The following is a 24497-nucleotide window of genomic DNA, read 5'->3' as shown; positions in this document are numbered from 1 at the left end:
CCTCTTTAGTTTACTTCTGCAAATCGTGTGATTCAGAAAAATTATTTGCTCTTTGGATGACAAACAGAAACAAAAGTATCAGAGTCTTTTCAGGATCTTAGCTGGTGCCCAGGGCTGAGTGCTATGAACAAAGACTGCTGTAGAGACAGCTGGCTCTACTCAACGGGAGTCGAGCATCTAAATAAAGACTTGAACTTTGATGCCTCAATTCCCAGATGTAAAATGAGGAAATGATATCAATGAGAAGCTGGGGAAAGCACCAAGGAAAACACTGCACAAGAGGAAAAGTACTGCAGCCTGGGAGCATAATTTCTGACCCTGATGCACTTTGAAAAAACATAGCTTTGCAGCTCCAAGAAAGGCTTTGTTTTCCCATACGACTTGGAATATTCCCAAGCAATTTAGACCACAGTCATCAGAATATAGCTGTCTGTGGCCTATGGATTAACTCCAGTCCACTTAACACTCCTAATCCAGCCTCCCTTTTCCTGGACAATATGCTTGGGCAGCACGTCCATCCCCATTTCTGCCCCATGCAGCAGAAGCCTTCCTATACTGGTCTCCCTGACTTGTGTCAGATGAGCTGAGAGTCTCATCCAGGATATGCTGGGATGAGAGCATGATGGAAGGGTGTCCTAGTTTCAGCTGGGATAGAGTTAACTGTCTTCCTAGTAGCTGGTACAGTGCTATGTTTTGGGTTCAGTATGAGAAGAATGTTGATAACACACTGATGTTTTTGGTTGTTGCTCAGTAGTGTTTAGACTATAGTCAAGGATTTTTCAGCTTCTCATGCCCAGCCAGTGACAAAGCTGGAGGGGCACAAGAAGTTGGCACAGGACACAGCCAGGGCACCTGACCCAAACTGGCCAACGGTGTATTCCATACCATGGGATGTCCCATCTAGTTTAGGAACTGGGAAGTGGGGGGGGCAGGGAATCGCCGCTCGGGGTCTGGCCGGGTGTCGGTCGGCGGGTGGTGAGCAATTGACCTGCGCATCATTTGTACATTCCAATCCTTTTATTACTACTGTTGTCATTTTATTAGTGTTATCATTATCATTATTAGTTTCTTCTTTTCTGTTCTATTAAACCGTTCTTATCTCAACCCAGGAGGTTTACTTCTTTTTCCTGATTTTCTGCCCCATCCCACTGGATGGGGGGGAGTGAGTGAGCAGCTGCGTGGTGCTTAGTTGCTGGCTGGGGTTAAACCACGACAAAGGGAGATGGAGGTCAGAGGCTGCAGGAAAGTTGGGGGAATTTGAAGATGATTTGGATCTATTCCCTGTGGCTGTCTATATCGGACCACCCTCACAAGAGGCATGACCCTTGATTAAATGAAACAGAGTCAAAATTATTATGCAACCAAGATACCAGGGTGACATTCCAAATTAGATACAAGCTGAGAGCAACAGCACTGTATAGTAAATAAGGCTTGCACAAATAAGACCTATAAAGTAGTACACACAGATTTCAGAGCAGACCCAGAGCAAGGCAATAACGCTATTTCAAGCGTATCCAGTGTCAGAGGCAGTCCAGGGAGATGGACTGTAAGCTCCAGGCTAGCTCTGCCTGCAATAATCTCCAGGGTTGACTCTGACAGATTGAAACGCAGTAACAGTGTTTATGCAACTAAATCTTGTTCTAATCTATTAGTTTATGTAACCTTTGCTCGTGGACATACTGCCTCATAGGTCTCAGGAATCTAAAGAAAATCTTCTTTTTTTTAACTCTCTCCCATCCTTCAACCGCTAGTTGCCAAATAAACAAATCGATTGTCAGAGATGTCATTCATTCTCTTAGAGGAAAAATTACATTGGTAGGGGAAAAAAAAGGTATCAGCTCAAGTCCTAAAAATGACTGTACTTCTCCACACATACAACCGAAGTTCTATAATAAGCTTGCTAATGGTAGGCAGGTGTCCTTCAGGTTAGCATTTCCAACCACAGAAAGTACCATTCAGAAATTGTTTACTTAGCTGGTAGGGAAAAAATACAGCTTTCTAGCATTCAGACATTACCTTTCTGAATAAAGCAAGGCAACAGTATCTATGGGAATGACACTGATTCTTCTTAGCTTGAAAGATTTACTTTCATCCTTCTTGTATTTCCTGCATTTCCCAGAACATTTTCACGTATATTTAAAGTGAGGAGCTAACAACAGGAACAGTGTGCAGCATTCTTGCTGAGGCAGTCACCATTCTAGTGATTACTCCGTGAAGCGTGCCCACATGAGCTTATTTCAGTCCTTCCCGGCTAGGCTCTAACCTAGATTTGTGAAACGATTTGAGTTAAGATGAACCCTTTTTAGGTTTTTGGGGTTGCAGGCTTTTTTGTTATGTTTTTTTTGCCGCCAATTGAATAGTTCACATAGCTGCTGTAATGTTGCCCATGTGATGCTTGTTATCTACGCTATACCTGGTTTAATTTCTAACCCTCTGTATTGAGGATTCATGCAAAGACCAAAGCTGACTGATATCACTTGGAATTAAATGTATTTGGAGTGCAATCCTATCGCATTAGGTGTATTTAGGAGAGATCATTATGGTTTTTTGATGCATACTAGACACTATCAGTCCTAGACAAATACTCTGTAAACAGATCAGGTATTTCTTATTATTTGTTGCAAAAGCAGTATAAGAACAGGCACAGTGCCTTTTTCTACTAAGTCCCTTTACATATTAGGACGGTCTTCTCGCGTATTCTGTGACCACATTGAACTGTTGATTCTGGCAGTGCCAGAAACTGGGTCCCGGTAAGGCCAGCGCCGCTCCAGCTCTGCTCTGTGCAGCGCTTTGCGAAGGAAAGCCAGCAGAGGAGCCCGAGGAGGGTGCCCGCCCTCCCCTCTGCCCACTGCTTTGCAAAGAGAAAGGGATAGGGATCACTTATGCAGATGAAATAAGGACTTAAATATATGAAAAGTTTATTATTTTTTCCCAACACTCAGGATTTAAATTATTTTTTTTCTTACATCTTTGACCCTCAAGATCTCACTACAGTCTTGCCCAGGCTTTTGGACACCTTTTTTTAAAAAAAAAAACCATCCACAAGAACATACGGGATGGCATCTGTAAATTTGTTGTTGCTATACATGGAACGGTTTTAGGTGCATGCGCCTACAGAAAAAAACGTAAGTTAAAGCAAACAGACCTTCAGCTTTCAGTATCTCATTCCAGTTGTATGTGTTCCCAAAAACAAACAGCAAATTTTGCTCTCAGTTAAAAGTTTGCATCCGGTAAGGCTGTACCAATTAGGACTATATTACATACGGTATAATTGCTATGCCATATATATGATTTTGTGCTTTGCTGCACTTCACCCAAATCTTAAGATGCATTCCTGTTCATAGATTCATCTGCCTGCCTGCAATCCCTGCCCACTTGTCTTAGAGCTCTCATACAGTATTTACATTATGTCTGGCCTAAAATCATTATCTGTTCCAGAGGGAGTGAGATTGCCTAAAATAAAAACTAGTCTTGCCTTAGAGCAAGAATAAAAATATTTGTTGTTCATCGCTGCAGCTGTGTGAACAGTTCATTTTGCATGTGTACATAAGTAATCTTGCAAGGCCTTGTCAAAGTTACAAAGTTTAGATTACTATTACCAAGGCTAGGTGGTGTACAAAACCAGAACAAAAAACCAGATATTGCCCCCAAAAAGCTTTAAAGCCATGCAAGCCAGAGGTTTGCAAGTAATTTTCTCTGCAAAAAGCTCTACAGGCCTCATGCACGTCATCTGTGAGCTTGGAACTTATTAATAAAAGTTACTTTAAAAGAACATTTTGTACTGTTTTTTCTTAAAACAGCAACAGCTGCTAACTTTCTTAATGCAATTTACACTAGCAAAAAAACCCCACAACCGTGAGAACATGTTCCAGTAAAAGCAGACTTGGTATTTCTGAAATTCCTATTGTAACACATAGGAAGAAAAAGTCAAGTGAAAGGAATAAAAGTTCACATTCTCTGCATTCTGTTTCATACAGAAAAAAAGTCACCTTTAAGAGAACTTTTTGGTTTGCTCTGTCGATTCACACCAAAGCCCAACTTTGGACAGGAGGTGGTGCTATAGCTTGCATAAATGTTACTATTGGGCAACAGCAACAGTTAGAGCATACTGGAAGGAAAAGGTAAAAAAAAGAGAAACATTCTGAGTTCTGCAGAAGTGCTGATATGCAGACTTTACCTATGTATACTTTCAAATCAGTAGGTATACCATAACACTGCTGAAAAGATTTATAAGAAGGCCCTAAAGAGAAATCAAAGGCATTATGTGTTCATGTCTGTCAGGGACTGCAAATACCCAGCAAAAGACGAGTATCAAAGCATGGGAAGAAACCCTGTCTTGCACAGCATGCTCTGTGCAAGCTGTAGCAGCTTTTCACGTGCTCAGGGCTCCACTGACCAGTTCTGTGCCAGAAGGAAACTGACGGGACAGACACACTCAGGTGGAAGGTTTGCCCACGTCTAGAAAGCATTCTGCCTGCCTCTCCCCAAAGAATATCAAGGTTAGCTGCAGGGTCAGGGGTTTTACTGAGCTGAGCTGAAACGCTGAAATAGGAATCCAAACCCCTTAACTAGGTTAAGGCTATCTTCCCCCATTCCCCGCCTTTTCTTCTTTTGCTGCCTTTCTCCCGAGGCCCTTCTAGAGGCACCAAACGTGGCGACTTTCAAAGACTTTTTCCTGCTGTCCATGTTGGCCCTGTCTCTATCCCCATTTCATACCTGTAATTTTACTGGGAGAGCTGTTGTTGTGGCCTGAGACACTCAGAGTTACCATCAACAGAAAAGCCGAGAGAAAACAATTTTGGCAGATTCATTCCCTTCTGGATGCACTGACTCTCCCATTCCCATCTTTTCTCTTGGAAGGAAACTAACAAATGACTAACAAACAACTCCCAGAATGAATCCAAAGGATAGTTTACAACAGAGTAGATCTTTCTTTCACATTTTCTTTTCTGAAACAGTCAATTATCCATAGCCTGCTAAAGCTAAGAACTAGATGTTCAAGGCCAACAGTAGACTGCGGGAGAAACTCTTATCTCAGTTACACAAGTGTGAGTCTGGAGGAACTCCAGTTATTAAACAATCTATAAAATAAGGATAACAATAACCATTATTTCAAAAAGCTTTTGTAATGCTTAACTACCAGTAATTAATGGTGGTGCAGAAATTGGGAAAAGAAAGCCTGGGAAAGAAAGGCACTATAGAAATTCTAAGTATTCATTTTTTCTTCCATTCACAATTATTCTTCTCAATGTAATCTATTTGTTGTAGTTAGGGTGCCCATCAATGCTCCCTGCAGACCCAAATATATTATGTCCCTAACTGATTCACCAGCCTCAATAAAATTAGTCATAAATTTATTTGGAAAAAAAAATTAAGTCAACCTCTTTCTAGACGCCATTCTAACTGAAGGTACCACCAACATGAAAATAAAAATTCACAGAAACAAGGAAGTGGGTGCAAAGGCAGAAGAGCCTGAATACATTTCACTTAAAATACCTGGATTTAAAGACCACTCTAAGGCTGCCAAATGGGATTAAAGTAAAAAAAAAATAAAAAAAATTAAAAAATATTAAAAATCCTTTCATTGAAAGAGATCTGTTGTAACTTTAAGATTATTAATACATTACAGTAGGGATTAGACTTTAGAGGGAAACTGTCAACTGAATTATGCTAGAATTACTTATCATTAGATGGATCTACTAATGCTTGTGATTCTACAGCTATATCTTCAAGTATTTCCTCCATCCTCTGTCAGGGGATGTTCCTACAAACAGCATTAAGTAATTACATGCAGTCAACTTGATTATAAGCAGAACGGTATAAAAGTGCCAAGCAAATATTTCACAAAAATATCCACTTAGATACATACATTTCAATTTCACCCACTCTAGTGGAAATTATATCATATGATAAATGATGCAAACACGTTACTTAAGTTGGTGTCTTACGAGTAATATGACAACACTGTTTTTAAACACATTTTAGAAAACCGTTTTGTGACAGAATATTCTTTAGCTTGAGCATTCTGACTTCTAAAATCAATTCTTTAAAAGACTATAATCCATTTTCAATTAGCCTTCTATTTTTCAGAGCATTTAAGAGCAACATTACAGCAGGTTTTCAGACTTACCTGTTCTACACATCTCTTCCAGTGACCACATCTGCATTCTCAACAGCAGTTTCAGCTTTGCCAAAGCAAAAAGAAAGCCTCTACCTGAGCAGCCACAAAAATGATATCATTATTTCAGCATTCAAAACAAGACTAACTACCACCAATGCAAGCAAATCATCTATAAGCAAAGTGCTGTCAGACATACACAGTAAAAACAACAGTATTCGGTATCTCCCCAGATGACGAGCTATGCAATTTCATGAGAATGCGTCTTTTCAAAAATATGATAGGAATGTGCCACCTGAGGAAAAAAGAACATGGAGGAAAACACACTTAGGAAATATTTATTACTATCTGGGGGCTTGACTCCTTACTTTTGTTGCTAATACTACAAAAATCATTAAAAAGTGGGGAGAATATATCATCCTTTACCCTGTGTTCTAAACTAGGATGTCTTGGTGATTACCCTGAAGTATAGTAAATATGATTTTGTAGTTACAAACAGAATTTTTATGTGGGCTTTTAAAGGCCAAGGTTTTACTGTAAGAAGCGAGACCTGGATATGCACACTGAAAAATGTATACGTTATGTTACAAAAAATGCATCAGAAACTTAGAATATTTATAGTACAATATCTAGGTCCACAAAACATGAAACTCTCAGCTTGCTCTCAGCTGTTCCAGAGATAAACTTTCTCTGAGAAAACAAAATTATTTTTCAAAACCAGCAGGTGAGAAACACAACTTAATAAATATTCACAGCATCAACTGAGAAGCAGAGTGTGTGAATCAATCCTGGCCAAGGCTGGAACGGGCAGAATAAATATTTAAGGCAATACTATATACTTGAAGAGACTTGTTAAAATGCCCAAACTTGGGCAGGCAGTCTCTTAGGACACTTCCAGAATTCTCTCTGATGCAATACTGAAGCTACAGTACGTGAGCATGGGCAGATCAGCATTACTTTATATTTGAACTTAGAGCAGAGCTTTTAAAAACAATGAAGGAAATCATACCAGCTTACGGCTGGAAGCAATCAGGACCATAATCAGACACACAGTGGACTCAGAGAAAGATCCTTCATCTGTTGCTCCTGGGCTCTCCTATATTGTGTGCTGGAAACAGATGCATTCAGACATGTGGCAAGCAGTATTTATGTTTGGTTTATATTAATTTAGTTCCTTCAAGCGTGGTAAGGTATAGGATCAAACAGGGAACCTGTAAAGAATTAGGGCTAAGAAGGAGGTTAGTGATCAGAGATAAAAGAGGGTGTAGTTGTGTTCCTCATGTCCTGTATTTACTTTGATTTCCAACTGGTACAAGAACTCAGAACAGAAAGACAGAGAACAGGAAGTTTGTGGTGCAGCACAGAATCAAACCTAAAGCTCGCCGCTTAGCGCCTTCACCATTAACTCCTTCCACAGGAACGTGGAGAGGGCGAGATCTGCTCCACCAGGCTCACCCCACCCCATCCACTGACCCACTAAAACAAGAGCTGAATCAGCAGATGGTTATTGCTTCCTAGACGTACACACTTCACACCCCTCTACACAAGCAGCGCAGCTTGTATGGGAGACGGTGCATCTGGCTAGGATCAGTTTAACTGTTCAGTAGCGTTCTGTAAAGCAGCCAGATGTTTAAAGCGACTTTAGCTCTCCTCACACAGACATAAAAGTAAGCTCAAGCAAGAAGGCTGTAACAGAAAGCAGAGTTGTTGGTCTTGCCACACAACTCGAAACTTTCAGTTGTCTCAAACTCGCTTATAGACGTTATCCTGACAAGTGCAAAACTGCTGAGCAACAAAAATCTGTACTTCGATATTACTACTAATTCAATGTAGACATAAGAATAGCAAAGACATCGACCACACGATGTTTATTTAACAGCTAACTATGTTAAAAGTGCAAAACTGAAATAGACGGAGCTTTTTCTTTTCAGATTAAAAACTGCCTAAACACTTTCCTACTTACGGAGGACTCAAAAATTAATAGAAAAAGCTAAGCCACACTAGATCTACAGCAGGACATTGTAAATGCAACTAAAAGAATTCTGAGATTCCACAGAAATAGAGGATATTTCCTTGGAGTCCTACTGGCTTAATTCCTACTCATTTCTTCGGCTTTTAGATTAAACGGCACTATGCAAATGGATGAAATAGTCGTGAACAGGACAAGCACGTCTAGTACAAACGCTTGATAAATTTAAGGTGCAGGTTCTCGTCGTACCAGCTGAGAAAGAAGCAAGCGCTAGCGGGCAACCAGTGAACAGTTTTGTTTCTGAACAGCGCACGAGTCATTTTATTAGTTAAGATCTACTGCGTCGTATTTGTTGCACACACGAGAGATTGCAGATCGCTACGCTCGTAAGTACGAGCCGGAAAAGCTGTAACCGCGACTGTCTCAACAGCCCTTCTGCGCTCCTCCGGGCTTACGCCGTTTGCCGCAAGTTTTACACCCGCGCACGCCAACTCGGCCCGCCCGGATCTTCGCAACCGGCCTCCCAGTGCCCAAGTCTTTGCCTGAGCACGCCCGCAGCTCCCGCAGCCTCCTGGGGCTGGCGGCCTGGGCCGGCCCCGCACCGAGAGCCCGGCCACGGCTGGAGCCGGCTCCCCGTGTGCCCCCGCCCCGCCCCGCCCCGCCCTCCCTGCCTGCCTCCGGACGGGCCCCGGGCCCCCGGCCCCGCTCTGCCGCCACCCGCGGCGCGCCTCCAGCCTCCCGCCGTGGGGCCGCGGGGGCGGGCCGGGGCCGGCCCGGGGCCCCGCCGGCCCTTCAATAGCCCCGGCCCCGCCGCGGGGAGACGGGCCGGAGGCCGTGAGCGCAGGACGCCAGCACCCGCGGCCGGTAAGTGCCGGTGGGGGCGCAGGGCGCGGGCAGGGGGGGGCTCGGCTCCTCCCGCACCCCCCCCGGGGCGGGCACCCCCCCGGGGCGGGCACCCCAGCTTTTGCCCTCCTCGGAAAACCGGCGGCCCTGCCCGGCCCGCCGCGGGGCCGAGCCGGAGCCCCGGAGCCCCCCGCCCCGCCGCCGCGCTAGCGCTTCGGGGAAGTGGGGGGTGAGAAATCAACTCGAACCTGCCTCCGAAGCTAAAGGGCCGTCAAGCTGTCCGAGCCTCGCCTGGAGCCGGCGGAGGGAGCGGCAGCCCCGCACCCGCGGGGCTGCGGGGCAGCTCCCGGCTTCGTTCCGTGCCCCAGCACGGGGCTGAGGACCCACAGCTTCGCCCCCCGAGACGGGCAGGGCCCTGTGCCCAGAGCCCGCCTGCCACCCCAAATAACTCGGGCTCCGCTGTACGCGTGCTGGTACTGGAAATGTTAAATCTGAGCGTGTATAGAGGGATTAAGGCTTTTTGATGGCGAACTGGCGGGTCGTAACTCCAAAAGGCTTACTGCCGAGTTTAAGAAAAGCTTATTAAAAACGTATCGTCGGACGCTAAGCAAAAGGGGCTCCGGGCCCAAAGGAGACAGATGATGACCATCAACGTTTCTCTGCGCTAGGATAAACCTGGTACCTACTAACAGCGGACAGTCCGCCAGCACAGGCCACTCGCAGACGAAGTGGTCCAACAGGTCTCTTCCGTCTCCAGCTGCCACGATCCTGCACCACAGCAGAATACAATACATCAGTCTCTCATGATGACAGGTAGTTATTTAAAAAGATACGTATTTTCTCCCTCTACACAATGGCTTCAGCTTAAATGGTTGATTTTGTGACTAGTGGTACATTGTGCTCTAAGCTACTGGCTCTGTTACTGGTCTAATCAGGTAAGATGGACCCACCCTCATTACATCAGAGGTAGCTTTACTGAAATGGGTAAAACTTTACATCTGCCACTGTGCAAAAATAAAAAAAGCAGAATTCGAGCCAACGGCAGTGGGTGGGTCATAAATACTTATCATCATTTTGCAGTAAACAAATTCAGTACATTAAACCCCTTAACAAAGAGACTGGAAACTCATTCTCTTACTCCAAAATCAATGCACAGCTGCTGTATTATATATTGCTTTACAGTGAACCTCAGCTTACTGTCCTTAATGGTGACAAACTGGTGATGTTCCTACACAGGACTGCTGCTGAGACTTGGGAATGGAGAGAACAAGTTAAACAGGCAGTCCTGTGGAGCTTGCTTAAAATGTTAACCTTTAAGGATACCCATGTCAGGACAGTAAAACCACCAGCCACGCAAAACATTCGTATTGTTGATACTACATCTCTATGAAGAGAATCATTAATTTCTGTTATGTTCATGGGCATTAAGCTAAAGGCAATTTTTCTGCATCTGGCCTTCTAAGCTGTAATAAAACGTCAATCTGACTGAAGACGTACTCGAGCATGCTCTACAAAACTAAGAGGAACAAACACACAATTTCCATGCTCAGGACTGCGTTTGTTACTTATTTCCTCATACAGTGCACGCTCATGGAACAAAACTAAGTTACCAGTGTAGCACAACCAGACTTGTCTCTGTATTAATATTAACCCATACCAAATAGGTACTTATTTCCTGTTCCTCTGGGTAAGTCTTCTACTAATACTGTTGTACTAATAGCCTGGCTAAACGCTGAAACCTAGTCATCCCACCTACAGGTTGCAAGGACAGCAAAGTCCTGTTGCTGTGCTATAGCCATGAGCAGGGTGGTTGCTCCAAAGTGGTGGGAGACATGAGCGATTACAAGACTCAGGGGGAAGCAGCCAGCCAATTCCGGCAGAGAGCTAAGGCGACACACCTGGAGGGGAGCTGCAAAAATAAGTTGGCTCCTACAACTGTACCAAATGCAGGAAAATGAGATAGGATCAGATAAAGACCTTTGAGGCACAACGGCCAGGTTAATTTTATAGCACAAAGTATTTACCTAAGTGTTCTGTAGCTGAAGGACATTTCATATCACTTACTGCAACATGGCAACAGTGAAAAAGATCAGTAATACACGTATTTGCAGCTCACTTCCTGTATTCTTTATAGCTCTAATCAATAAACTGTATCAAATTAGTTTTAAATTCTTATTCAAAACTACTACTAGAGTTGACTGATTATTTTGTGCTTGTATTGTCATTATTTACCTGTACCATCCTATGGAGGTGGCTAACTGCAAAGTACCTACCAAGCACAGATAAAAAGGAGAAAGGAACAAAGCATAATCACAGTTATCGCCACCTAAAAGCAGAGAAGGCGGGGGGGCGGAGTTAATACCAGTTGCAAGAGAATGCCAGGTTGCTTTGTTGCTTGTTTCAGGGGAGAGCCTGAGAACTGGCAGCACACAGAACTCAGCTGATCCTGAGCTGCCTCCCATGGCTGCAGAGTTGTCCTGGTTTCAGCTGGGATAGAGCTAACTGTCTTCCTAGTAGCTGGTACAGTGCTGTGTTTTGAGTTCAGTGTGAGAAGAATGTTGATAACACACTGATGTTTTCAGTTGGTGCTCAGTAGCGTTTAGACTGAAGTCAAGGATTTTTTCAGCTTCTGAGGCCCAGCCAGCGAGAAAGCTGGAGGGGCACAAGAAGTTGGCACAGGACACAGCCAGGGCACCTGACCCAAACTGGCCAACGGTGTATTCCATACCATGGGACGTCACATCTAGTTTAGGAACTGGGGGGAGTGGGGGTGGGGGACTGGCTGGGTGTCGATCGGCGGGTGGTGAGCAATTGCCCTGCGCATCATTTGTACATTCCAATCCTTTTATTATTGCTGTTGTCATTTTGTTAGTGTTACCAGTATTAGTTTCTTCTGTTCTATTAAACTGTTCTTATCCCAACCCATGAATTTTACTTCTCTTCCTGATTTTCTCCCCCATCCCACTGCGGGGTGTGGGGAGTGAGCGAGCGGCTACGTGGTGCTGGGTTGCTGGCTGAGATTAAACCACGACAAGAGTGAAAGATAATTCAGCAGTTTGGGCTCATATCCTGGTAGGATCAATTCTCAGCTGAGACCTAGTCACATCTCAATGCACCAGCACTAGTTTAGTGTTAGGCCAAGGCACACTGGGTATAAGGTACAGTGCAGAAGTGGTCTTTCCAGCCTTTTACTCTAGCATACTCAGCAAACATGAGAAAACAATGAATGCAATGGTCCACCCTTGGTCCAGTGAGAAATTCTCACAACTGAATTCCTCATATGCATACTAAAGCCATTTATTAAGTTTTATTAGTGTGAAAAAAAACAAACCCCAAATTATACAAGATTTGATTTTATCTGAAGTAATCAAGATTCAGGAAACAGGGTTAAGGGACAGTTAAGTTTGACTTCACAGATCAGGAAACATGTGCATTCTTAGAAAGAAAACAACCTAGAGCTTGCTTTGTTCCTTGTGCCAGGATCTAGTCTCAGTTCAACATAGATGAATAGGTGGAAGAACAAACCAAACCAAAATAATGGTACCTTTTGTCTTAGGTGCTCCTGGGTTTTCTTTTTCTTCTGTTATGAAAGCTCTAACACTTCTGCCATGCTAAGGTAAATGCTTATGCTAATGTAAAATAAGAGCCCAAACAACTCTTTGGGTTTGGGTTTTTTTCCTGTTTATAGTCTCTTACGTGGCAGTCATTGCCAGCATACCTGAACACTTTCTAATGTCTCACTGCTGATGTCATACATCTTCAGGTGTTGCATCATGCTATAACCGAAGACAAAAATGTGCACCTGAGGAGAATGTTTCATTTAAAAATAATTTTGGAATGTAAATCAAATAAATCTGTCAGCTTTAATATCCCTGTCTACCCCCAAAACATACCTAACATTGATACTTTATGGGCTTCTATGTTTGAACAGAACAAGCAGTTGCTCTTGCTGGAGGTATAATAGGAGGGATCCTCTTATTTGTTCTCATTGGAATAACTGCATACTTGCTCTGGAAGAAGTTTTGCTGCCTCTTTCCTTATGAAAAGCTCGGCAGTCCTGCCAAAATTACAAGTGCAAATGCCCTTTTTCAGGATCAGTCAACTTCTGAAACTCAACTAAAAAGCACAAGGTACATATTTTTGTTTCTAAAGCTCACGCTGTTGGTAATTTATATGAGATTTTACAAGTTGAAATAAGGGGATAATCAAATTATAAGTATACAGAAATAAATAAGACCTCTAAATTATATGAAAACAGTCATGTTCTGTTTTGTTCCTTTAGGAAAATAATATACTTTAACTGTAAATGCAATGATTATTTCTGATTTATGTAAAAGAGATAATACATTCAAGTGTAATGGGTGCATGGATAGCTTTATCTATTACCTAGACAAATTCAGCCTATGTTCCAGAGTCATTCCTGGTGGTCACATAATGAAGCATCTGAGAACCAAACAATAGGACTTCAGTTCAGAAAGGAGACTCTCTTAGAAAGTTAGTTACTGCAAGGCTTTGGGGTTTAAAACCAAGCAGCTGCAGTTAATTCTTCCTTTCCTTTGAAAGATCAATTCTAAAGGAGAAGAAAGGGAAAAAGTGAGGGATCTGTTTGAAGAATTAAGATCTGATGTCCCACTCTGGAGCTCTAGGCATTATACAAATAAAATCAATTGCAAAATGACGAGTATTTATCTTTTCTACTTACATATCTCCATAGAATTTTTGCAAAATTATGAGATAAGAACAGTAAATTTATTACTGTTACCAAGTTTGCTTTCCATATTTAAACCAGAAGAGTCAGTAGCTGTTGTCTTGAGCAGATCCAGAAGTGTTCCATTTATCATTCCACCAACACTGCATGGGCGAGACTGGATTAACCTGACGAACGAAGAACACATTCAGGAAGGCAGTGACCCCTACATGATTCCTCAGTCTGGGCCACGGTCATCATTTCATTCTTTGGGTATGGCATTGCAAAAATGGGACTCTTTCTAAGGGTACTCTTAAAAGGTAACTACTATTATGAAGCATGTTTACTGGGAGCATACCAGTGTTACACAGTACAAGCCGTAAACACTATATATTTTATATGGAGAGAGGAATTGGGCCAGAATGTAGCCATTCTGGTCCCACTGCTGTGGGATCTTGCACATACAGCAGACAAAGCAATCTCTCCTTCTGTGTTTTGTAAAGGCACAACCTAAGTGTAACTCAGGAATTGTCTGATTGTCGTCCCCAAAAACAGTGGAGTGACCAGTTGCAGATTGCAACAACAAATACCTGAAACTATCAAGGTACAGTCACAGGAATAAGAGAAAGAAAAGTGGTGCAGCCTACAACTACTCCTCCAAATTTGAGGGATAAAAAATTAAAATACCAAGTTTATGCAAAAATGGATTGTTAATAAACAGATTAATGTGATTTCCTCTAACACAGCAGTGGTTATAAAAATGTCTGCTATGGTCTTCATACTAATCTGAGGGTGCTTGTTTTTTATTTCATGAAGCTGGAGCTTATGTTGTAGGGACCATTAACCCAGACCTGTACAAGTTTCCTGAAGACAAAAGTGAGACAGATTTTCCTGAAGGCAACATTGGCCGCCTCTGGTTTTCCATAGAATATGAGCAAGAGTCAGAAAGGCTCCTCGTCTCCTTGATCAAAGTCAGAAAGCTGCAGCCTCCTGCTGATTCCTGTAGTCCATTTGTGAAAATCTACTTGCTGCCTGATAAAAGAAGCTACTTGCAGTCCAAAACAAAACGCAAAACCCTTAACCCGCAGTTTGATGAAAACTTTGTTTTTCAGGTACTTGTCCTTATGATGAAGCAGATTTTTGTTTGCAAATATTGACTTGTCAAACTACAGTACATGTTTTGTGAAAAATAACTTTCTACAAACTTCTGGAGATCCTGGGCTACAGAAGACTGGGGCTCCAGAACTGATCTTATGTGTGGTCTACACCAAAGTTGAGGATTCCAGAACTTTCCCTAGGAATGATGAAAACTCTAGTTTGAACTATGGCTGAGCAGTTTAGCCCAGCAGCTCTAGAAGTCCAGAAGCAACCAACACTGAACTAATGCTGTTATAGCTTTTAGTTTCTTTGCTGTGGAAGCAGGCTAGAAACTAGAACTCATGAGATGTCTGGTATGCTATTTGTATAGTGCTGTAAAGCTAGGAGCTTGGCTCCCTATGCCTAGAGGCTTTCAGCAGGTATCACAAGACAAAAACTTTAAAACCAAAAAAGTTTGTATTTCAGACAACTGAAAACTGAGTGTTTACAGATTTCTAAACATTTGTGTCTGGAAGTGAATGCATCATGTAACACTAGATCTGGATGAGTTGAAAAACCGCCAGCTAACTTCACATTGTCAAATGAACTCGTTCTTTTTTAGCTTGGATATTTAGACTTCTGCATAGCTAAAACTTTAGGCAAATTAAGAAAGTGGACTTCAAATAATCAAAGGAAATCTCCACCTACCTTTAATACACTTTGCAAAATTCTTCCTTTGAAGTCATGCTAGAGTAGAAAAGTGTCAGATGTTTTGTAATTATTAATATATTCTTTCTTTTCCTGTACAGGTTTCCAGTAAAATGTTGCTCCAAAGGACTCTGAAGTTTTTGGTTTATCATGTCAATAAACAGAAGAAGCATCATCTCCTAGGCCAAGTTACCTTCCCATTGAAAAATCAAACATTGACTGATGACAACAAACTAGTCATATGGAGAGATCTGGAGAAAGAAAACTTGGAGGTATGTGATACCAGGCTGCTTGGCATTGTGGAACTTCTGTCATTTTACAAGTATTGGAGGGGTACAGCTGAATTAGAAGTATGTTGTATACAGTAGATGCAAAAGTATTTGATAAACATTTGGAATCAAAATTCCCATCTTACCAACCTGCAGATCCATAGCTATTGTATAGGGATTATCCAACTGCTCAGAAAGTCATATGAGTTAGGAGATACACATAAGAAAGCGCCTTTTGTTATTTGTTTGTTTTGAATTAATAAGCACAGAAAAAGGCAGCAGAAGCAAGGAAATAGGCATCACCTGAAAGAGATAATAATTCAAAGGTTCAGAAGGCTGATTAATTGGTTCTATCAAATGTCACAACAGCCTAAATAAAGCCATTACAATTCACGCACATGCCTTAGTGTGGCAGAAACTACTAGTATGAAGAAATTCCGCCCACCCCCACCATTTGTCTGTGTGAAGAGAGAGTTTTTGAGATATCTGACAAGTGTTCTCCTGCTTCCAAAGCCTCCTTCAGAGCATGGTGATATCCAATTCTCCCTCAGCTACAATGACTACCTGGGCCGTCTCACTGTAGTGGTTCTGAGGGCAAGAGGATTAAAGCTCCAGGAGGAGAGCCATGCTGTCAGTAAGTGTTATTTCCTCTCTGCTATCAGCTCCAGAATTCCTGTTTTAATTTGGTCCTTCCTCATCTGTCCACCCAGGCTTGTGCTGAGGGACTCTGAAAAGAACAAATAAACATCCATGTGATTTAATTTGAGTGGAAAAAAGCCATACTTTGTTACTGGGGTAATTAGATTTTGATAGCCAGTTCTGCTATGTTTTGGTTTTGTTTCATAATAAATGGTTGGTCTCATGTCATCAGTAGCAATTTTTTTCTTCAGCTTTAATACAGTGAGCAACATCCCTTTGCTGCACTCCAATCCAGAGAAGGTACCATTTCAGGGGATATTGATATTGTTGCCTCAAGGCAAAAGCCCAGGGGTAGCAGCTGCAGGACAACTGCTTACAGTGAACAGCTGCCCTAGGGACAACAAACTGGAAAAAATTCCCATTTTAGGACAGCCTGGCTGTTGTTCAAAGGACCATGGCATGGAGTCACAATTTTTCCTCCTTACTGCAGTGGGAGTCTTCCTGGTACATCATGCTCATGTGTCCTTGGCTCAGAGATGTTGAGTGTAGAGATTACCTCAAAATGCTATTGAAAATCTAAACACTCAAAGCAAAATAGATGGAAGAACCAAACTTGTATTTGAATCTGTAGTGATTTTTTTTTTTTAAGAGCTTTGAAACTAAATAATATAAACACAAAATATACCCAGCAGTTAAAAAGAAAAGAGGTTTAGTTCTCTATATGCACACATGAAGTTTTTCTGATGTTTGAGTGGGCTGTTACCAGGATGTTTAGCTTTAGAAACGATGCCTTCTGAGTAAATCTACATTCATGTTAAGAGATAAATTTGCTCTGCTTAGAGTAAAACTCACAAATGAAGAAATGCACAGTAAAATTTTGAGACTATAGAGGTTCCAACAAGCAGAATCATACCCTGCACACTTGTTGAAAGAGAAATTTATTACAGAATGTATTAGTTTTAGAAAACAAATAACTAAGGTAAAGATGGCCAGAAAAAAATATGACTTGTTTCTGGCCCATGAAGAACGTAGCATCACAAACCCAAGAGCAAATGTTCTAATTTTACATCATGTCAATAGCTTTACAAGAGAGGGAGAGCACACTTAATACATCATGTCTTTGCTTGCAGGTTGTTGTGAAGTTCTGTAGCACAGAGCCAGAACTCTGTGTTTCTTTCTACAAATCTAACATGAATCCGCCAGGTTATTTTAGAGCTAGTATACTTGAAGTTATCATAACAACCAGAAGTCATGGGCACGCTCTGGAAGGAAAAGCTGCTAGAAGGCACTTCTCCAGAATATATTACTAAGAAAAAAAAAAAGGAAAATTAAATACATTTGGGGTTGTTTCCTTTGCTAATGCCCTTCAAGTGTGATTTAGGGTCCACAGATTATCTGGTAAATCCTGAAGAAACTGAAATAAATTTTCTATATTAACAGGGATTAGTGCAACACTAATCTTTGGTGGCAGATATGCAGTATAGGAGAGTAAGGAAATATTTATTTTTAGATTCAAATTACTAAATTAAATCTATTAAGTAGTAACAAGACAGTAATGAAAAGTCAGACTTTGTGCAAGTAGTTTACATAGTATCTCCTTCCATATATAGCACTCAGGTGGTAGCTCTGTCATAAAAAAAAATCTGTTGTCATAATCCTGCACCCTCTGCAACAGTAATGTGGAAATAACAAGGAGACATTAGGAGTCCATCAAATGTTGTCTCAATCCTGACATTTCTAATTATTTTTGCTATACAGATGAACCTTAATGAGGTGAATAGCAGGTAGTAATAAACACAGTAGAAGCATAGAATCTATTACTGCTTCACTGCAGAAGAACAGATCTTTAGTCATCAATTAAGATGAAATTTCTACATGTTTGTCACTAGATTTTGTAGAAGGGTAGGGAAGAATGGACAATTTCAGGCTGCTCTGGATCTTGTCGTCAAAGATCTACTGAATAAGACCACAATGCAATACAGCTCCCCTTCAGGAAGCAAAGCAAAGTTTTTTGGTGTTCTTGTTCCCACACTCACTCACAATTTTCGTAATATTTTCTAGAAGAATGAGCAGAGATCATTCATCTTTTCCTGAATTTTTTTATAGAATCCCTTACCACAGGGCTGTAAGTCATTAGTAAAACCTTTTGTTTAAAGATTCTTCTTTGACTAGGAGAATCTGTTCCCCTGAAACACATCCAATCCCAGCACAGGCTGCAGCTCTACAACATGGCTCCTCCATCACAGCCTCCCTTGTGTTAGATCAAACACTTATGATCAAATATACAAAATTAACTACTGACCCAGCAAACTAAGCCTTCAAAGAAGTCTCCATCAGATGAAGGGAAGGTACACAAATATAAGATCAAGGACGCAGGGTAAGAATATGACTGCTCCTTTTAACAGCTCTTAAATTGGAAAGTGCACTGCAAAACTGCACCCCAAGTACTTTGTGTACTCCTTGCTTAATGTTATGCATTGCCATGCACATTTCACAAATTGTTCATGATCTAATTTTATACTTAATATTGACTCCTAAAAGCAAGAAATTCCTTAAGACTTCTCCCAACTGCCTCTGATGTATTTTCTTCTTGAATTTCTTTCTCTCCAAGGTGTGTATGTCAAAGTCTCACTAATGAACCATAACAAATTCATCAAAAGTAAAAAGACAACAGCTGTTCTGGGATCTCCCAATCCAGTGTATAATGAAACCTTCAGTTTCAAGGCAGATCAGACAGAGCTGGATACAGCAAGCCTGAGTCTATCTGTGCTCCAGAGTATCAAGGGAGAAAGTAAGCTATGTAAATTATTACAGTTAAGATGTTGTAAATCTCTTACATATTGCAGATATATTTAAACATGGGAGGAACCAATTCCTTTTCAGAAACAATCACAAAACATATAAAAGGTTGGGGGAATTTCACAGGCTGTTTCTTTAAAAAGCAGAATAAATTATTGCAGTAAGTGTATGTCTCTATTTCAGAGGCTAAAGATAAATTTAATGAAGACATAAATAAAATATCTGTAGGCTAGTCACTGTCAGTACAAGGTGCTGTACTGTTGTTTCATTTTGGTATCCTAAGGAAAAAAAAGCTTATGCAATTACGTTCTGTGAACACTCATGTGTGTAACCCCCAACCTCCAAAATTTTGAAGGCATTCACTGTTCCTAACCAAATTTGAAAGAGGAATAGGAATTTTAATTATCACAGTAGTTCAAGCAGTGAGAAAGAAGAAAGAGAGATTACAAACATCCCCATTTGGGGGAGGGATCAGAAAACCTGATGCTTGAGGTTACCTCTTACTAATTGTCAGAGAATTCATTAAGGAATTCTGCTTAGAAAAGGAAATCAGAATTCAGTATTTCCACTGCTCACAAGAAAAGCATCTTCCCTGCAGTACAAATATGATCTTAATAATGAAATGCTAATAACCTCATTTAGGATTCATGTGCTCCTAAAAAAATTCCTTTAGGTGACATTTTGGGGAGGTGCTTTGGCTTCGAGGATTGACAAGGACCAGGATCAGTACTCAAGCCTTTCATTATTTTCACTTGCAGACAGCCAAATGCTTTACAAACATTCTGAAGTTCATGTAAGGCAGGTTCAAATTGTTCTCCCCATCCACAGCTGAAAAGTTCAGGCACGAAGACACAATCCCCTCACTGGCAGAGGGTGGTCAGTGGTAACCCACATATTGCCACTCCCAGCTGTCTCAGTAACTAAATCTATTCTTTCCCAAGCTAGAGCATCATATGAATCCTACTAGGTTTGCTGATGCCCCAAACTAGCACACACTTCCACAGTACACTTGAGGTACAGGGGCTGGGCAGCTACGGGTCTGTGCACATTAAACAGATTCTAGTTTAGAGCGCAGGCAATAGGGTAGGCCCACTTACTGCAGTACCTTTTAATGCTGAGTCTTGCCATGCAGAAACTACGGAACTTTAAATCTAGAGTGAATTCCTCAATGAAAATTTTGGTTTAAAAAATAACTTTCAGAACATGCATTACTTTGAGAAATACAAGTTCATATTCTAATTTAGGTAAGGATTTCAGAGAAGCACTCACAGGTGTTAATCACTAATAGCTTTTTTTGTTTTCCCAGAAACACATCTACTAGGACGTGTAATAGTTGGGCCTTTCATGTATACCCGTGGCAAAGAACTAGAACACTGGAATGAAATGATCAGCAAGCCCAAGGAGTTGATTAAACGATGGCATGCTCTCTGCCACAGCATGTAAACAGCACAGATTAAAAAAACAACCTTAAAATGGAAAAGCTCTCACTGTCTTTCCTAATCTAATGATAAAGGGTACAAAATCTTTGACCACTTTAACACTCATAAGTAGACAAGAATAAAATAAGTAAATTCTTTCCTTGCCCAAATGCAAAGAGAAGACCTGGTCCTTGGTAGGCTGGAACTCTATCAGTCCTCTCTTTAAAATGTATTTCCAATTTAATTAATATGCAGCAGAGTAAACAAAACAGGAAGACAAACAATCTCCCAGTATTAGTTATTTTGACTAGTAAATTTCAGTTCTTGGTTATGCTGGGCACAAATGATCATCTATCATGTGGACAGAACCTAAAACAACCTAAGAATTATCAATGATGATACCAGGCCTAACTGTCCACTGCCTTGCATCACCACAGAGTAGCTTCACCAAAAGGGATGGAAACCCACTAAGTATGCCGAAACAAGACAAAGCCCCAAAGATGTTGACTACTAAATTTACAATTTATTTACAATAGCAGCATTATATTTAAAACCTCTTTTGAATGAGTGTGGTGGAAAGTACTGAGGTGAGTGTTTCTTGATCAAAAACCTAGGAGCACCTGTTCACAACCCTCAGCACAATGCATTTCTTGCAGTAATTCAGTTCGATGTTTTCAGCTGACCCCAACGTACAACACACTGTGTTGATACTAAGGGAGAAGCATAAAAGAAGTCCTGAAGTCACAAATGATTGGAGGCTTGCAGGACTACTGGAGTACTCTGAGAAAGTAATACAGGGCACCTGTCCTGTCCTTATATATTTCTCCCTAAACACATCTCTTCTGGAGACAGAGCATTGATTACAATAACCTTAGGTTTGACCTAGCATGGCCATTCTTACACAGAAAATTCAATTAGCTTAAGCCCCCAGGACATTTGTCTGTTTTAGTGGTAGAGTTTTCTTTGTTAAGTAAATTACTGTTCTGTAAAATAATTCAGAGCAATTATTTTTAATAAAAATAGATAGTCTTCTCTTCTTGATTGTTCATTGGGGACCTGAACTCCATACGTTTCATGCTATACAGCTGTAAACCAGACACACAGACTATTGCAGCAAAACATTTTGTACAATTACATTCCAAGAGGACCATTATTCTCCACAGCTGAAAGAAAGCCAACTTCCTTTCAAACAGGATACAATATTAATTAATTCAATATATTAAAAAAATGAGGAGATGAGAACACTTTCTGGGGAGATGAGAACACTTTCCACTGATAATATTGTTATCTAAAAGCAATATTATGAATGAGAATATATCTGAGAGGAATTGTAAGATAACAGACTCCACTTCACCTGATCCCCTATTTGAAATGTTACATGGTACCCTCAGTCCAGCTTGCTAACTGCACCACTGGATATAAGATGAGCCTAGACTCATTACATTTAATTGGATTTTACAAAACCAGCCCTCATTATATCTCTGTTAAATGAATAATGCCAGCACCCCCAACCCCAAACAGCTGTTTTCAAATTTTACTCTTACAAAACCACTGAAAACTAATCTAACAGGCAACATGTTTGATCTGGGAAGGAAAACTATATAGAGACTTTATGATAACTACATTACTATAATAAAGCAATTTTCCAAATACGTTATGTCTCTCTGATTTAAATTATACCAATAAACATTTAAGTATCTTAAAAGTAAACTGTTAACCTAACTGTCTGAAACATTCTTTACTACCTTGTGCAGGAAGATATATGTCATGTACAGTGTCTATTAATATTACATATACCTCTGAAGTGGGAAGTCACCTGTTTGACTTGATGTACAGTATGGTCCAAGTAATAAAACAATGCATTGTACTAAAGGTGGTCTCTTTTCTTCATGCTTCTTATACATTAAGAGTACCAATACTTTCAGTTGGTGTATTCAATAATTGCAGCTAAAATCATGAAGAAACATATTTAAATGCACTTACCAATGTACTTGACTTTGCTCAAGGTTATCCAAGTGAAGTAAATAAGAAGGGTCCTTTTTGACTATTACTGAACAAGAAAGTTATTCCAGTAAAGCGAGATTATTAAAGGAGGAATTATAACACAGTGCTATCAATTGTCACATAATAGAACAATTTTTTTTACCTGTTGCCTTTTATGGATCATCCATCTGGTCTTGTGCTTGAGACACATATCAAGATGAAGGAGGAGGAATGATTACATGACCTCTCAGTGCCTAACAGTGCTTCTTTTCCTCTAAAAAATTTTATAATTTTACCAAGATGCATAGTACAGAAAATACCCATCCAAGAAATACACAAGAAATAAGATCATACAAAAAGTGACACCTTCCTCACTACTTCCCATTACTATTGACAAATACAGGAATTTATAAAGCTCTGCAATAAATCTAGCATGTAACATAATGAAAGTACAACCCCATCAAATGACAGTAAGCAGCAACTTACCATCATTTTAGAACAGAGATAATGGTTACATTCTTGTTCTAGAGAACAGGTTCTCAAGAGAAGAAGCCCTACCACTACTCAAGCAGAGTATTTATTTATATTCCCTTGTGGATTACTCTCTACCTTACCTTCTCTCCCAGTTAAAATTACACCTATACTAGTGTTTTAGGAAGCCTAACGATCAGTGCTATCTGCACTACTCTAGCCTTCCCTTTAAGTGAGGACATGAGAAACCAGATGGATTTGATAATTGCTTGCTCCTAATAGTACATTCTAAAAGCAGCAGCTTGATGAAACTGAAAGGGAGCAAAATGCATTAGAGGTGATAAAGGATCAAAAAGCTCCTTCAGAAGAAATCTCTATCTCAGAGGCACAGAAAGTGAAATGGTTTCCTATTTGAAAGGCAGGGAGAAAAGGCTGAAGGCAGCAGGACCTAGAAATTTTACACGGAATTACTAGGAACCAAGGAAACTATAGAATTATGGTAAATTTACTAAAGTTAACATTGAACTATGGTATCATGGTTGTAGCTTGGATTTCAAGAAGGAATACTGTTAAACAAGAGTCACAGTAGTGATCTGAAAAATCATGGGAAGAGAATGAGGCAGTCTAGTCCAAGTCAGCTGGAAAGATCTAACCACAGTATGTAGAACTTGGTTAGTCGCATACAGCTCACTAATCCAGCTGGCATGACTTCCACCCGAAGTTAACAAATCATCCTAATGAGACCACACATTGACAGGATGTAAAACAATCTTTAGGATTTCTCTAATGCAATCAATGTCTGGTTTTCAAGAATCTTACTAAACTCAAAGTGCTCCGGGAATGTTTTCACTCATACGGGATCAGCATTAGTGCTAATATCTCATTTAAACCCAAACACTGAAATTGCTCTTCCCTTCAATATAGTCTTCCCTGGCATTAAGAAATTCACATTCCAGAATCAGACACTACTGAGTAAAGCATAGTTAGAATAAGGTATAAAAGGCACAGATGCTTAGGACTTTCCCCAAGGTGATTGCTTGGCACAACATCATCCTGTTTTTGCCAGGTCACATGAAACTAAAGATAAAAACTGCTTTTACAAGTGAGATGAAATTCAATCATTGCAAGTCTCTTGAATTCTTGTTCTACAAAGCTGTGATTTTCCACATTATCTTTAGGCACAATTTATTAACAGTAGCAAAAGTAAGTCTTCATTCTTGATCATCAGACAAGGACACTACAATTCTCCTCTGTGACTGGTTCCTCCCTTGCCCTAGGCTCAACATTGTGGAAATTACCATTCCTCTAGAGAGACTCTGCAGTATTTCCTTTGTATAAGGGGCGACCTAGTTTCTTCTGGAGATTATGTCCTGCCATTTGCACATGATTTGCACACCAGTGCTGCTAGTGTTGAGCATAGTTTTTGGTGTCACTGTGCTGTCTGTCTTATACTAGTCTCAGGTATCTTGGCACAGCAGGAAATCATTTTGCTGGCATAAGATCAGCATTTCTAAGC

At 40.7% G+C, this 24497-nt stretch overlaps 1 protein-coding gene across 5 annotated transcripts; it reads left to right on the top strand.

The window, feature by feature from the left end:
• Nucleotides 1-8887: 8887 nt before the first annotated feature.
• LOC126042656 (synaptotagmin-15-like) lies at nucleotides 8888-24117 on the top strand. Of its 5 annotated transcripts, none has more exons than XM_049810132.1 (9): nucleotides 8888-8951; nucleotides 9599-9743; nucleotides 12862-13060; nucleotides 13748-13890; nucleotides 14434-14729; nucleotides 15504-15674; nucleotides 16185-16305; nucleotides 18922-19101; nucleotides 20416-24117. In XM_049810132.1, the coding sequence occupies exons 2-9, from the start codon at nucleotides 9734-9736 to the stop codon at nucleotides 20550-20552; spliced, it is 1257 nt and encodes a 418-aa protein (XP_049666089.1). In that variant the 5' UTR covers nucleotides 8888-8951; nucleotides 9599-9733; the 3' UTR covers nucleotides 20553-24117. The 5 variants fall into 5 exon arrangements, 4 of the variants coding, with proteins under 4 accessions (XP_049666089.1, XP_049666088.1, XP_049666090.1 ...); XM_049810134.1 differs by lacking the exon at nucleotides 8888-8951 and adding an exon at nucleotides 12487-12546 and having other exon boundaries at nucleotides 9132-9743; nucleotides 13720-13890; XR_007507249.1 differs by lacking the exon at nucleotides 8888-8951 and having other exon boundaries at nucleotides 9131-9743; nucleotides 18922-19902; nucleotides 20416-20486.
• The last annotated feature ends 380 nt before the right edge of the window (nucleotides 24118-24497 follow it).

The sequence above is a fragment of the Accipiter gentilis genome, chromosome 9, assembly GCF_929443795.1.
Source record: "Accipiter gentilis chromosome 9, bAccGen1.1, whole genome shotgun sequence".
NCBI lineage: Eukaryota > Metazoa > Chordata > Aves > Accipitriformes > Accipitridae > Astur > Astur gentilis.
This window is presented reverse-complemented; position numbering and strand designations above follow the sequence as displayed.